The 16,346-nt window shown below is 34.5% G+C and overlaps 1 protein-coding gene, 1 non-coding gene and 1 pseudogene across 2 annotated transcripts; 2 read left to right on the top strand and 1 right to left on the bottom strand.

Moving 5' to 3' along the window:
• Positions 1–3,736: 3,736 nt before the first annotated feature.
• Positions 3,737–5,287, top strand: LOC116138939. Its single transcript, XM_031424623.1, has one exon. The coding sequence runs from the start codon at positions 3,868–3,870 to the stop codon at positions 4,534–4,536; it is 669 nt and encodes a 222-aa protein (XP_031280483.1). The 5' UTR covers positions 3,737–3,867; the 3' UTR covers positions 4,537–5,287.
• Positions 5,288–6,838: 1,551 nt separating this feature from the next.
• LOC116138825 lies at positions 6,839–10,220 on the top strand (annotated as a pseudogene).
• A 5,112-nt stretch (positions 10,221–15,332) lies between these two features.
• Positions 15,333–15,439, bottom strand: LOC116138946. Its single transcript, XR_004129372.1, has one exon. It is a non-coding gene; the product is annotated as a small nucleolar RNA R71 (small nucleolar RNA).
• Between the last annotated feature and the right edge of the window lie 907 nt (positions 15,440–16,346).

The raw sequence follows: 16,346 nt of genomic DNA, 5'->3' as shown, positions 1-16,346 counted from the left end.
TGTATTTCTCTGTTATTAAAACATTGTCAATAAATAATAATAATAATTATAGACTATGCCTCAAAAATGGAATAATTACACTCTTTCCCTAAAGTTTTGCCCAAGTAACACTTGAGTCTAAAACAATTCGCCAAATTATAAATAGCAGCCAAAACGTTACCAAAATATTCTACTAAACTCACATTTACTAAACCAAATTTAGGGGCTTTTACATGAATTTTCCACGTGGATGAGATCGGTCGAGTTGTCTCAATTGGAGATGGGATTGCACGTGTTTATGGATTGTACAAGATTCAAGTTGGGGAAATGGTTGAATTTGCTAGTGGTGAAAGAAATAGCCTTGAATCTTGAGAATGGTTATAAATTTCTCAAAAACACTTTATTATTAAAATAATATTACATATTTACACACTCAAAACATAAGTAATGCTCTATATATATAATTATACACAAAAAATTATCAGTAATACTACACTCATAAATCTTTCTTAATAACTTTTTTTCATAAATATGATATATAAACTCATAAATGGTTAACTCGCAATGAGTTCCACCTGCTCAACAATGGGTCACATCCGATTAAATGCGAATTAACCAGTTGCGAACTGTCAGATTAGTATTTGTGAAAGAAATTTGTTAAAAGTGTTTATCAACCTATCTTTATTCAAAATTATTATTAAAAACTTTTAGAGTAGTTTTAAAGCCGTTTAAAACGAATATAAATAATTAAAATATATTTTATTTTTTTTATTTTTTCTTGTATATATATCAAAACATGCTATCATTAGTGTGATTATTTTTTATCCGGTAATAGTGTGTCACGTTCTTGGAATGAGTAATTTATTAATACATTTTAAATCTTGTGTAACAACAATAGATATTATATCGAAAATAATATAATTTTAAATACTTAAAATTATAATTTTCTATATAAATATGTAAATAAAATTATTAAAAATATCAAAAATAAAAAAACAAAATGCAAAATTGAGAATTTGTTGGGTGAGTGAGAAAAGTTTGTGGAGTACACGTGGCGCGCAATTAGCCAATAAATCTCAAAAAGATTTTGGAGGCCTAACGTCGGCGCTGACTCAACAGAGGAGACTTTCTATCAGCCGTTGATTTAGTCAGCTTCCAAATAGCGACTCTGGGCCCCCGGCCCATTTGACTTAAGTTAAAAGTGTTGAGATTGGGCCGTTCATTGTGGCTTCCAGAGTGTGAACTTAGTAAGTGGAGAATTAATACTTGGAATTTCATTATAATAGAAAGATTCTATTATTTATTTATTAACAGTTTTGTCGAATTTAATTCTTCTACGTGAAGCTTTTTATTATAAGCATTCATTTATTTTCAATGATAATGACATTGTTGAAAGGGTATTTTGGGTATTTAGAAAAATTACGGTTCATCACCAACAACCCGTTAAAGATCGTTTAATTTTATCTGCTTCTACTGTTTTTAAAAATATTATAAACTCTATTAGAGTATCAAAAGCCCATGTGAATATTCTGAAATTTTTAATATACGGAGCAAATGCAAGCGTCAAAGCGCTCATTTTTTATACTTTTGATTGTACGGTTTGAAAAGTGAGAGCCTAAACGCCCACCTTTAGTCCACCAATTGAAAATGATAAGACGTCTATATTAGAGAATGATTGTATATAACATAAAAAAGAAACACTGCTAATTTATAGAATAATTTTTCATGGACAAGGGACAAAATGTTATCGACTTTAGTACAATTAGATACCCAATTATAATTCAAGTAATAATAAATGAAATATGATTATGATTTATGTTGGAGAATCAAATCCTTTAAAGATGAAACTAACAAAAAAAAAAACACCCCCAAAAGAAGGCAATTTTCTGTTGGAAATATTCTGTATATCCTATACTTGATTTTATATTCATTCTTTTTTTTTATGAGTGCTCCATGTAATATTCTCATGGTACTGATTATAAATGTTTCTAATGGAATCTTTGGAAAAGCCTCTTTGATATGTAATCACTTTTCATATATCTTCTTTAATGGTGTATATGTACCTCTCATAGTGTACATATTTATTCTTCTTTTTTTTTACTTTTTGAGTTATTTATACCATTAAGAATTTTATGTTACGTCACTTATGTGTAACTTTTTAAGGTAATATTATAGGGTACGTTTGTTTTATTATTTTGGATAAGATTTTGGGAATATTATTGGGTAGTTGAATATGATGAGTATTACGAGGTAAAATTTAAAATTTAACAAAAAAACCTCATAGGTTTGCTAATTTAACTAAACACCCCAATATATAAAATTTTTATAAAATGACAAAAACATCCCTACCCACCCACAGTGCTAGATTCTGACCACCACTGCTAAAAGCTGGCCAGAAAATGGCGTTACGACGCAGACCGGTCGTGTGTCGATATGACATTTTTCGGCCAGATCCATTATGGATCTGTCCGTCGACTGCGACAAAAGGCCAGATTTGGCCATTAGTGACGGCCAAAGAAATGGCCATCGTTGACCTGGCCGGAAACGGCTAGATCGGCGAATTACCGATAATTTCCGATCGTTTCTACACCGTTGTGACAGATTCTGGCAACTATAGGTGGATAGGGGTGTTTTTGTTAATTTTTAAACTTTTTTTTTCTAAGGGTGTTTATTTAAAGTAATAAACTTAAAGGGTCTAAAAGTAATTAAAAAAATATAATAGTATTTCCCAAATAATTAAACAAACAAGTATTTTGGGAATATGATAGGGAATAGGGTTTGAAATAATAAAACAAACGAATCCATAATAACTTTGGAAACTGAACTCTCCGAAAGAACTCAATAGCCAATACCATAACTAGTATAATAAAACCAGTCTACTGAAAACGTAAATATTTTCACTCAAGATTTTAATTTGAATCGTAAACCTAGACATATTTTGACATGGTTGTGTGGGATCAATTTCTTGTCACGATACAAGGTCAATAGGTGAACAAACTCTTTTAACTTAAAACATGTACACATTAAAGAAGAATAAAATCAATCACATTTTGATATGTTCAAGGGAATATAGTAGAAGTCTTAAAAGTTATTTGGTACAAGTGGAGTGTAAATACATGTGTATGAGTAATTCTTTTGTTAAGATATCATGATATTAATTTTATCAAAACTATGTTTAAATACCATTAAATTTATCATTAGGGAATTAAATTGAGATTTTATAGATGAGTTCAATGATAATTTAGCGTGGCTCTTACAAAATTAATATCAGACTATCCTAATTAAAGAACCGTCGTGTCTATATATGTATATATAAGTAATGTTAGGTTCACAACTCAATCTTACAATAAAATCTTCTCTTACAATCCTAGATATGACACTCATTATTGGTCAACTCATAAAATGGTCCTGTTTGTCTATTTGTAAGCTAACCAATGACGACTTACCACGTGGAAAGTTATGAGAGAGGAATATATATATATATAAAAGTCACTCCCATTTTCATCTCCTAAAGAAAGCAAAAGTTGGGCTATTCCAAGACTGGGCTTTACAAGTTGGGCTGGTAATGAAACCAAAATAGGCCCAACTTCCTAAGCCCATACAAAATAAAAATAACCGTTGAATTAATTGCCATAATAAAACAAACGGAGAAATCTGACCGTTGGCGGAGAAATATAACCGTTGAGCCTCTCTGGCTTTTAATAGCAATTTAAATATCTCAGTCTCCCTCTATCTTCGATCACAAAAAAACCAAACTCTCTAAAATCAATCTTCAATACTCTCGAGCTCTCTTCAATTCTTTTCGCTTGCACTGTTAATTCATTCATTCATTTGTTTATTCTTTGCTGTTCATTATTAATTCTTTGTTTGTTTTTTGAGTTTTGATCTATGGCCGAGACGAAAGATGCCCATGTAGTTGAAATCCCAGTAGATGAAGAGCATCAAAACAAAGCTCTGTATTGTATGAAGACAATCACAGCAATTCAACACCACCCTTTAACGGAGATTTCCCAGAGTCCTGGCCATCTCTTGCTCCTCAAACTGTGGCAAAGAGATGAAGATCTTTTTGGCCGGAGGATTGCTCTCAAAGAGTCGAGAATGGACTCCATCAGAAGAGAAATGTTTCAACTTTGTTGCTTCTTTTTACTCTTCCATGGCTTGTTCTTGACCATGTTGTTTACATCTTCTGTAAATGTGAAACAAGAGAGCAATTGTAAGAAATGGTGGATACCCTCTTGTTTGTCCTTGTCAACTTCACTTGTGTTTGTGTTTCTGGTTCAGGTTAAGCTTTACAGGTACTGGAAAGTGTGGAGGCAATTGCAGAGAGAGAGAGGTGACAATAGAGCTCTCACTAGGTGTATTCAGGAACTGAGAATGAAAGGGGCAAGCTTTGATCTGTCAAAGGAGCCTCAAAGTGGAAAGAGAATGAAGAGTTCAAGCGTTGAGATCAAATGGAAACCACTCACCTGGTGTTCCCAAAATTTTATCACCATATGTCTTCTTGGTTTCTCAGGTTTGATCTTTCCTGCTAGCAAGTTCATTCTCTGTGGGTTCTGATTGTAAACAATCAAACTATGCACATTTTTGAGAGCAGAATTACATAATTCATGAATGCTATAAGGTACTACCCAGAACTCTATTCCTGATAGCAGGATCTGTGAATTTTCACATGTTATTAATCTTAATTCTTCCTTGTTATGAATATGCATTTACTAGATTTCGGACGAGGCGTGTGCTATCAGGAGGAAAGAACATCTGAATCAGTCTCCTTTGATCTCTTTAAATGAAAGGGGGATGAAGCAAATTGGTCCGATTATTATTATTATCACCAGAAGAAGTTGCGAAATCAGTAGTCCCCAAGGTGGCAAAAGATTTTGTGTGAAGGGTTCATGGCTCCACTCTCCAGGTGCAGCAAAAATTTTGTATTGAGAGAATTGGTGCATTGACTAATTGTGTACAACTGAGAGAGAAAGAACATATACAGCGGTTTATTCATTGTAATTCAAAGAGTTATTATTCACATAAAGAGAAAAAAAGTTTTGTTTCTTTCATTCATCACAAACTCTAGCTCGTGTGGACATGGACTGGTGAATGTTTCATCTAAACAGTATCTCCCCTGGCAAGTTCTCATCTTGACAGTATCTCCCCTGTGAAGTTCTGAATGTCAACTGCTACGTTACACATATCACTGTGGAGTAGTTACATTGCTTGGTCGAGAATCAATAATTCTTCTACAGTTATGCATGAAGGCTATAGTTCTTTTCTTGTTATACAAATTTAAAACACTCAGGTGTGCTTGTTTCTCTATTTTGGGAAAGAGATATATATTTGTTTTCTTATTTTGAAAATTAAATTATATTATATTATATTCAATTATTTTTAAACCCTTTAAGTTTGTTAATTTAATTAAACACTCCCAACAAAAAAAAATTTAAAAATTGATAAAGACACCTCCACCCACCATCCGACAGTGGTGGCTGCCTGCTGGCATTTAATGGGTGGGTCGTGTTTTTGTTAATTTTTAAAGTTTTATCGTAAGAGTGTTTAGTAAATTAACAAATGTAAGGGGTGTTTTGTTAATTTTTAAATCTTATCTCATAATAGCCACATTTTTCAAAAATTCTACCCAAAATAATAAAACAAACACACCAAATTCTTTGTTAAATAAGAAGTCTTCGTTTTATACATGTTTTACTCTTAACCCCTCATTTAAATCAGAAGTCTTCATTCTGAATGTCAACTGCTACAGTACACATCACATTGTGGAGTAGTTAGATAGCTTGGTTGAAAACCAATAATTCTTCTACAGTTATGCATGAAGGCTATAGCCTTTTCTTGTTATATAAACTTAAAACACTTAATTCTTCTTTGTTAAATCAGAAGTCTTCGTTTTTGTATATATATTTTACTCTAACCCCTCATTTAAATCAGAAGTCTTCGTTCTCAATGTCAACTGTACATTACACATCACATTGTGGAGTAGTTGGATTGCTTGGTTGAGAACCAATAATTCTTCTACAGTTATGCATGAAGGCCATAGTCTTTTCTTGTTATATAAACTTAAAATACTTAATTCTTCATTGTTAAATCAGAAGTCTTCGTTTTTGTATATATTTTACTCTAACCCCTCATTTAAATTTGGTCAAACCAACTAATTTACCATTGTTAAACGTCATAACTGATAAGTGGGATGCGCCGCCTTGAATAAAAAACTTAGGCATTTTATATCCACTCAAGTCACACCATCAGTTACGCGTGTTTTCAATCTTGAGGTTTAACGTTCCCCAGAAGTGACTCAGGCAAAATAAAAACTTTTTATAGTAATATTTTATATAAGAATAATCCAATAAAATTTTTTTATCACAACTTGAACCCATTATAAATGAAATAATATTATGGTCACATCTGAATTATACAACCAGATAAAAAAATAGGATAGAGTAATTATTTTACATAAATTTTATAAAATTTTTGTCTGGTTGTATGCTTGGTTATATAATTCAGTTGTAAGCATAATATTATTCTTATAAATGAGAACAAACTCCATATTGAACCCACTAGATGATCGAGTGGTCGAATAGGAACTTTGACTAATATACTCAAGAAGTCTTGAGTTCTATTCACCTTGCCCCGGAGTCTAATAGATATGGCCATTGACTTATTTAACAAATTTGATTAATCCTGAAGAAAAGAGATGGAACTCGTTAGAGACATTAAATAAATTACTTAAATTTATTTATTTAATCCAGTGCAATAATTATTTAACAAATTTGATTAATTCTGAAGAACTAGGCAGAGACATTAATTCTAGGTTGGTCCTCAAACAGAAGCTAAGAGCTGAGAATCAAAAATATTCAAAATGCCTTCCTTGAAATTCTGCATGTTCTTTCTTGTTCTCTATCGTGTATGTTTTGTTATCTGTTTAACAAGTGCAGCTGATCCAATATATGTTCGCCATGTTTGCCCAAACACAACGACTTTTAACAGAAATAGCTCCTATCAATCTAACCTCAATTTTCTCCTCTCCTCACTTGTCTCTAACGCCACCCGCAGCAATGGTTTCTCCACCGGTTTCTACAATGTCACTGCAGGCCAAGACCCTGACAAAGTCTACGCTCTCTTTCTTTGCCGAGGTGATGTCACTCCCACCACCTGTCAAGACTGTGTCAATTTTGCCACCTCAGACATTCTTCAACGTTGTCCAGTTCAAAAAGAAAGTATAATATGGTACGAACAGTGCCTTTTACGCTACTCAGACGCGTCTATCTTTTCTGCCCTGGACAGTAGTGACTACATTTTTGTTCTGTCCAACTCTAATAATGTTACAGAACAAGTCCGGTTTGACCAGCTAGTAAGGACTACACTGAAGGAAGCAGCAAATGAGGCTGTTAATTCCCCTAAAAAATTTTCGACAAGAGAGGCAAACTTTACAACCGTTCAAACCCTGTACTGTATCGTACAGTGCACACCAGACCTGTCAAATTTTGACTGTAACAGTTGTCTTCAACAATCTTTTGTTAGTTTGCCGACTGCCAGGGCAGGAGGAAGAGTTTTGTTTCCAAGTTGTTATAGCCGGTTTGAATTGTACCCGTTTTATAATGATACCGTTACTGCCGCACCGCCGCCCACGCCTGTGCTCTCTTCTCCACCTCCTAAAGGTAAAGTTGAGCTAACCCACTTTGATTTCTTTTCATTATTATTTTTAAGTAAATTTAAGCTTTCTCGCTACCAAGAATGTATTCGCTATCACTTACTATATCACTCATATATGAGAATAATGTATTTATATACTAGGTTCATTAAGAGAAATCCTAAACTACTAGGATTCTTATTGAAATCCTACAACGGCAGTAGGACCTGTGTTGGTGATCCCTTACAGATGAATCCTTGTTGTTGAAGTGGTCGCCAATTCCAACATCAATTACTAATAATATATCTTTTTATTTTTTTTTCAGGAAAAAGCGGAATTTCATCTTCAATGAATCATCGCCATCATCGCTCCAATTGTTGTAGCTGTAGTACTTCTCATAGCCGGCTATTGCTACCTAATTAGGAGAGCAAGAAAGAGGAATAGTCCTCTACTAGAAGATAACGGTAAACCTTTAAAAAGTTATTCTATTAACAATCCAAACAATTTTTTATTTTCCCATTTGTCTGTGCTCTAGAAATGTTATTGTTGCAATCTATCGGATGATTAAATTATTTAATGTCTGGCTGTGCCTGTGTAGCTGGAAATGATTACATTACAGTTGTAGAGTCCTTGCAATTTGATTTGGGGACAATTGAATCAGCCACCAAAAATTTCTCAACTGATAACAAGTTGGGCGAAGGTGGATTTGGTGAAGTTTACAAAGTACGTATAGCATTGGTTCCTATTGTATTCATTTAGACACAGTCAGTTCAACATATGATCTAAAGTTTTACTAAGGAATATTCTCAGGGCATTCTTCCTAAAGGAGAAGCAATAGCAGTAAAAAGGCTATCAAGCAGCTCTGAGCAGGTGTAGAAGAATTTAAGAATGAGGTTGTATTGGTAGCCAAGCTTCAGCACAGAAATTTGGTTAGACTATTGGGATTTTGCTTGGAGGGAGAAGAAAAGATTCTTGTCTATGAATTTGTGATGAACAAAAGCCTCGACTATTTTTTATATGGTGTGAACTGTCTCCATGAATTTCAACAATTCATGAGTCCAATATCCTTATTTTGCATTAGACCAAATGGATTCTTTTATTCATCTGTTGTAGACGGGCTAAATTGCTTCATTATGGATTTGAACTCAACTCTTAAATAGTTTAATTTGAGATTTTGATTTTGACATATGTAGACCCCAAAAGACAAGCATAATTGAATTGGTCAAAATATTACAAGTTAATTGGAGGCATCGCTCGATGAATGCTTTATCTTCATGAGGATTCTCGATTGAGAATTATACATCGTGATCTTAAAGATAGCAATATATTGTTAGATGAAGATGTCAAACCAAAAATTTCTGATTTTGGCATTGCAAGGATACTTGGAGTTGATCAAACTCAAGAGAATACAAACAGAATTGTTGCGACATGGTAAGTTTTGACTTTTGACTACTACTTGCTTTGAGGAAAGTAGATAAATGAATTCATTCATTCATTAATTATATAATCCTAACTGTTGAATCATTGTGGAAGAGGAAAAATGTCTAATGGTGGTTTACAAATTTTCTACTTGAAATTCACAAGACAAAGTAATGCGTCTTTGAGCTTTCTTTATATCACAAATGCATTCTTCATTTGGTACACCAAATAGCTCTAGGCAAGCATCTGGCACACCAAATAGCTCTAGGCATAACATCTAGCGAACCTGTTGGTTTGCCTTAAATAAATTAATGTGTAATTTTTTTTATTAATTTTCAAAGGTTCCTTGTTGTCTTTAATAATAACATGATCTCCGTTGCATAGTGGTTACATGTCTCCAGAGTATGCTATGCATGGGAAATTCTTGGTGAAATCCGATGTGTATAGTTTCAGTGTCCTAGTCCTAGAGATCATTACTGGCAAGAAGAACATAAATTTTTATCAAACAGATGGTGCTGAGGATCTCGTGACCTATGTAAGCGAATTGTATATTGTATTTCCCCTTTGTTAGAGTTAGTATCTTTACATGCAAATAGAGAGTGCAGAAATAAAAGAGTTAAAGCTGAAGCTCATTTATCATGACTAATTTATTATTTTAGGCTTGGAAACATTGGAGAGATGGGACACCGTTGCAGTTGTTGGATTCAACCTTGACAGATTCTTAATCGAGAAACGAAGTGATTAGATGCATACATATTGGGTTGTTATGTGTCCAGGAAGAACCAGCTGACAGACCCACAATGGCAACGGGAGTTCTCATGCTTAATAGTTACTCTGTCAGTCTTCCAACACCTCAACAACCAGCATTTTACATTGGTAGTAGAAGGGAGGCTTGCAATAGCATGCCAACAAAAGAGTTGGAGTTTGATCAATCAAAAAGCAAATCAATGCCATTGTCTGTTGATGATGCATCAATTACTGAAGTATATCCTCGATAATGGGGTGCTTCTTTTTTATATTGTTATTTTGGTAAACTCAAAGATTCTTCATTTCCTAGTGATCCAACATTTTTCAGGCAAATGAAGCTCGAAAGTGAGATGTGGTCAGTGTTTCCTCTTTTATATACGTCGCTTTTATTTTTTTTCTTTTGTTTATCACTTTTCAATGAATCTCGTCAACTCTCGATGTAAAATCTCATCTCAATCTTGTTTATTCTGTAAGAGTGCCATTGGGATTATTGTAACTTAAGACTTGGAATCATCATCCATTCCTATATCAAAATCATGCCCCTGTAGGTGCACCATGTAATCACTTGATGAAATGGCCAATTTACGAACTCTTTAGGACCTTCTCAAAAGTGCATCATTTATAGGCTGGAGTAGTTGGAGTTGTACAATCTAGATGCTCTTGCAATGGTTCCTTAATGATATTCAACTGGAAGAGACTGATGTGATAAAATTTAGGCATGGCAATGGGCCCCAGATTTACCTGCCTTGTATGGGTCGGGGATTCCTCAGTTTTTTTCAAGGATAGGGGCAGGGATGGGAGGAGTTTTAATTCCTATCCTCCGGGATGGGGCGGGGGTAGGGGTTGTCCTTGCCCCACCCTGTATATAATATAAAAAAAATACACACACACACACACACACACTCTTTTCTCTAATACCCCTACATATTTCACCTAATTACACAATTATCCTATCTATATAAATCCATATTTTTCTCAACCTAAACAATTGAACAAGAACAAATCCTAACCTTTAAGTCTTAAACTTCTCGCCATTGCCTTTCGCCTTTAGTCGACTTCATATTGCCGCTTGCCGACACCGATTTGATCTCTTTGATTCGGCCAAACTTCAACCAAAGGTAAAATTAATGGGACAGAGATAGGCCTCCAACAATCCCCATGAGGCGGGGATGGGGAATTCCTGTCATCCCTATAATGAGGACAAGGCAGGGGTGGGGAGTGATTTTGAGGGCGGGTATGGGGATTATGAATGAGATCCTCGCCCCACCCTGCTCCATTGCCATGCCTAATAAAATTATCTAGAGTTGAGTTTCATTCTCAACCAATTGGTAAATAAATAACAATTGTCTTCTTTAGTTAAGGGAATATTCTTTTAACATATTTATGATTAGTATATACCTTTTAGTTAAAACTAAGTAACTTGCAACCAAAGCTAAGAATCTTTTTATCTAATTCTTCAAACATATTTATGCTCATAGTCAAAGAAGAATTAAACAATCTCATAAACTGACTTCATTTCTCCATAATTCTTCTTGACTCTTGGTGAGAATCAATGTTATTTTCTCTTAGCTTGTTAATCAAAATCATAGTTTTGTTGGAATTGATGACCACTTCAACAGTAAGGGGTTTGCTTATAAAGGGCGACACACATGGGTTCTTGCTCCCCGGTGAGTCGGTGGGGTTCCATTCCCAGTGAATGGATGGGCCCCCCATTTCCTAGTGAACATGTGGGGGTAGGGGCATTGCCCCTAGAAACCATAAGTGGTTTGTGTTAATAGGATGTTTTTCCCTAAGGTCCATAAGAAGATCGTGCCTAGGAGTGATTCCTCTCGAGGTTGGGCTCACATGTCATCGATTCATCATGTGTGTAAGTGTTATGTTTTGTTTTCCGCTGCAAAACTAAGTTTTATTTTATGGATGTCATCTCATGTTTTGATTGTAAAAGATATGAAAACCTAATACCACATGTTTTCATAATTGAAAATTTATTTTATGGACATGTTTATCTGTGATGGAAAGAATGAGAATTGGTTTTTGATGTTATTAAGAAAGCATGTTTTAAGGTCTTTAGCCTTTTTCACATGACACATCTTGATCGCCCGAGTCTCATGGGTATGCCCGGAGCCTATGGGATAGGGAGGGTCAGGGCGGATCCTGTCAAATTGGTATCAAAGCATGTTTTCGATTTTAAGGGTATTTTTGAGTTTCACACATACAAGTTTTTCTTAAGTAAGAAAGTTTAATTGCATATATGAGTGAGTTGTTTTCAAGAAAGAAATTACTTGCATTTGCATGAATCAATGTGGCCAACCTTGAACGAGACCTGTGATATAATTAGTAGCTCCTCAAATATAAGGAAGGGAAAATGAGCGTAGAGATGAGATGATAGAAGGACATGTTACATCACTGAAATTCATAGGTTTTAAGCATAAGTTTTAATCATGAATGAGGTATGTTTTGGATGAGTCAATCAGAGTGGCACAGCGGAAGTGTAGTGGGCCCATAACCCTATAAAGAATACATGCCTATGTTGAGTGTCGATGAAGAAGAACTGAATAAAATGTTTCTAAGATAATAAGCATTGTATGAGAAATGATTATAGTGAAAGAGTTTATTGAAAGGAAATTGAAGGTAACCATAGATAGACACAATAATAAGAATAATAATGGATAGCAAGTACAAGAGAGACCTCAAATTTTCAAAGTGGAAAGATAATGAAGAGTTCAAGTGTTGAGATCAAATGGAAACCACTCACCTGGTGTTCCCAAAATTTATCACCATTTGTGTTCTTGGTTTCTCAGGTTTGATCTTTCCTGCTAGCAAGTTCATTCTCTGTGGGTTCTGATTGTCAACAATCAAACTCTGCTTATTTTTGAGAGCAGAATTATATAATTCATGAATGCTATAAGGTACTAATCCGGAACTCTATTCCTGATAGCAAGATCTGTGAATTTTCACATATTATTAATCTTAATTCTTCCTTGCCATGAATATGCATTTGCTAGATTTCGAACAAGGCGTGTGCTGTCAGAAGAAAAGAAACTCTGAATTGGTCTCTTTTGATCTCTTTAAATGAATGGGGATGAAGCAAATTGGTTCGATTATTATTATTATTAGAAGTTATCATGAATCAGTAGTCCCCAAAGGGTTCATGGCTCCACTCTCCAGGTGCAACAAAAATTTTGTATGGAGAGAATTGGCGCATTGACATAAAAAAATAAGTCACTTGTAATTGACTAATCGTGTACAACTGAGAAAGAAAGAACATATAGAGTGGTTTATTCATTGTAATTCAAATAGTTATTATTCACATAAAGAGTTATCATTCATCACAAACTCTAGCTCATATGGACATGGATTGGTGAATGTTTCATCTAGACAGTATCTCCCCTAGCAAGTTCTCATCTTGACGTACAATATTTTCCTTGGGAAGTTCTCATCTTGAGAAAATACACATTTAGTTAGTGGTTTTTGGGATTTAGTTAGTGGTTTTTGGGGATTAATTGTGGGAAATTAGGCTTAATTTGATAAAGTTGCTTAATATTTTCATAATTGCCTTTTATGGGATCAAGGGTGTTTTTGAGTGTTTTTTAGGCTACTAGTGCTTAAATGTTATGCTTGGATGAAGAATCATGTTGGCAACGGAATGAGTGATGAGTGGAAACCAACGGATCAAGAATCGGAGTTGAATTGAAGAAGTTATGGAAGTTGAAGTAAAGAGAAGATTCTAGATTATGTTTCAGCTTAAGCATGTCTCGGTATTTTGAGAATTTCTTGATCTTTAGAACTCTTATTAAGATGATTCTTAGACTGTTGGAAAGCTGATTCAAAGGGCTACATTTCATATGTTACCACTTTTCCAAATTTTATCGTTATCGAGTTCAAAAATCACCATCTCTGAAGAACAATGGAATGATGCGGGAAGAAGGCCAGTAGCCATTGTGCCACAACACACTTTTTTCAGTAGCTATTGTGCCACAGCACAGTGCCGGGGCACAGTCACGAAAGTTAAAAACTAGTTATCTGTTTTTAGGTAGGAGAATAGGGTCAAGAGTCCTAAACCAAATAGAATTAAGAAAAATAAAACCCTAACCCTTGTGGGATATAAATAGAAGTCTTTTAGCATTATTTGGGGGATTCTTTGGTAAGAGGAAAGGAAGAAAAATCTGCAGAGAAGAGAAGTAACAGAAGTTCTGGAGTTTTGATTGACAATATAGAGAAGTTTTCCTTGTTCTTTTCTTATAAACTCATGATGATTGTTTTAATAACTATGATTGTTTCTTTCATGTTTATTATGAACTAAATTTATTCTCTAGCGCTAAGATGTAGCACAATCTCTTGATTATGTATTTATCTTTGATTGTTAATTTTTATTTAGAATTCTTCCTAAGTTTTACTATTATACGTAATGTTTTTGATTCTTAAGGGCCCAAGAATTGAATGAACTAATGGATTAGGTTGAGATCGAGAGATGATACTTAGTTGGTCTATGGTAGTAAAACTATAGGTTGAGCGAACGCTAGCATATGTTACCGCGACTTGTGAGGTTTTGGTAAACTCCATAGAGCGTAATGATCTCCAATTACTTAAATCTGATTAGAGATAATTCGGGTTAGTAATTAGGCGTTACTTTGATAATTGTTCGAGAGAAAGTTATTGAAAATTTAGGGAGTTTGACCTGTAGGAAGAGCTTAATAAAATTAGCATAAGTGATCAATACATATGAATAAGAGTTGGTGTGAAATCTATGCCCTAGGTCTGGTCATCTTGTTTTAACCCAAAGGTTTGTTTTAATTGTTCTCTTTTCAGTTTTCTTTTTAAATTCAATTGTTAATTTAGTTTAGATTTTCCTTGATACAATTTGGATTGATCAAATAGTAATAGGATAGTTTAATTGGTAATTAATAATAGTAATTCCCTTGGGTTTGATATCCGTAATTTTACACTTTATTACTTGCATGATTTCATATACTTGCGAAAATCTACAAGAAGTTTTTGGCACCGTTGCCAGGGAATTGCTTTTATATTATCAATGTCAATACAATCTGTTTAGTTGCTAATTTGGTTTGTATTATATATATTTTTTAATTATTTTTGTTTTTAGTGCTTTAATTTTTAGTTCTATTTTTTTAGTGTTGGACTGTACAGAGGAGTTAGTTCAATGGCTAATACAAGAGTTGAAGTTGTTCAAAGAGCATTGAAGGACTACTCTAGTCCTACTGTTGAAGGGTGCTATTCTAGCATCAAAAGGCCACCAGTTTAAGCAAATACTTTTGAAATAAAGCCAAGAATTATTCAATTGACACAACATTCAGTTGAATTTGCAGGGTTACGCAATGATGATCCCAACCTGCATATCGCAAACTTTCTGGAGCTATGCGACACATTCAGACACAATGAAGTATCCAATGATGCAATTAGGCTTAGACTTTTCCTATTCTCTCTTCAGGATAAAGCTAAGGCTTGGTTGATTTCTCTGCCATCAGGAAGTATTACTACATGGAATGAGTTAGCTCAAGCATTCCTTACGAAATATTTCCCACCTGTCAAGTCTGCTAAGATGAGGAGTGACATCACTAATTTTTTCCAGCAAGATATGGAGTCACTCTATGAAGCTTGGGAGAGATATAAGGATCTCTTACGGAGGTGTCCTCACCATGGGCTACCAATATGGTCGCAAGTGCAGACGTTTTATAATGGGTTGCTGCCAAATATACAAATGATGATTGATGCTGCAAGCGGGGAAGCTTTGAATAATAAAACACCAGAGGAAGCCTATAAATTGATTGAGGTGATGGCTAGCAACAATTACATGAGACCTTTGGAAAGGAATGTTCCTAGGAGAGTAGCAGGAGTGCATGAAGTCGATGGCTACACCGCATTAGCTACTCAACTTTCAGCCATTCAAAAGCAATTGGGAGTTGCCCTAAAGTAAATGCTATTAAAACTCATTCTCTAACATGTGAATTTTGTGCAGGAAATCTATGCTAATTCGTTCATAATAACACTCTTCTAATTCCCAATTTGATTTCTAAACCCTAAAATTGAGAAAGCCCCAATTTTAATGATTACCTGAAAAACCCTAGAAATCTCAGATTGGAATTTAGACCCGATTTCTTCCCTAATTTCTTGGAATCTAAAGCTCTGATACCACTGTTATAACTACACGTACAAAATCAACCAACCACAACCAACACAAACAAGAATCACAAACCACACACACACAAGAACACCAAGAATTTACTGTGGTTCACTTGCTCAATCTAAGCAAGCTATGTCCACGTTGAGGTTGGGAAACAATCAAGCTCACTGCACTAAAACTATCAAGATTACAATTCAGATTACACACAGTGACGAAACCCTTAAAACCTCTTCCACAATCTGTAACTCACCCTAGAGAATCTACCCTTCGAATCCCTAATGATAGCGTAATCAAATACACCCAGAGTGACCTAAACCAGTCACTCAATCACAAAGTTACAAGATTCAATCACCAAAATCGTAAACCCTAACAGACTCGATTTTTGTTCTAAAGAAGAAGAGAGAGTTTACACGAAAACACTGTACCACT

The sequence above is a fragment of the Pistacia vera genome, unplaced genomic scaffold (genome assembly GCF_008641045.1).
Source record: "Pistacia vera cultivar Batoury unplaced genomic scaffold, PisVer_v2 Contig344, whole genome shotgun sequence".
Classification (NCBI taxonomy): domain Eukaryota; kingdom Viridiplantae; phylum Streptophyta; class Magnoliopsida; order Sapindales; family Anacardiaceae; genus Pistacia; species Pistacia vera.
This window is presented reverse-complemented; position numbering and strand designations above follow the sequence as displayed.

What these genes read in the sequence shown, in the direction of transcription:
- LOC116138939 (XM_031424623.1), top strand. Translation starts at nt 3,868, where the DNA reads ATGGCCGAGACGAAAGATGCCCATGTAGTTGAAATCCCAGTAGATGAA.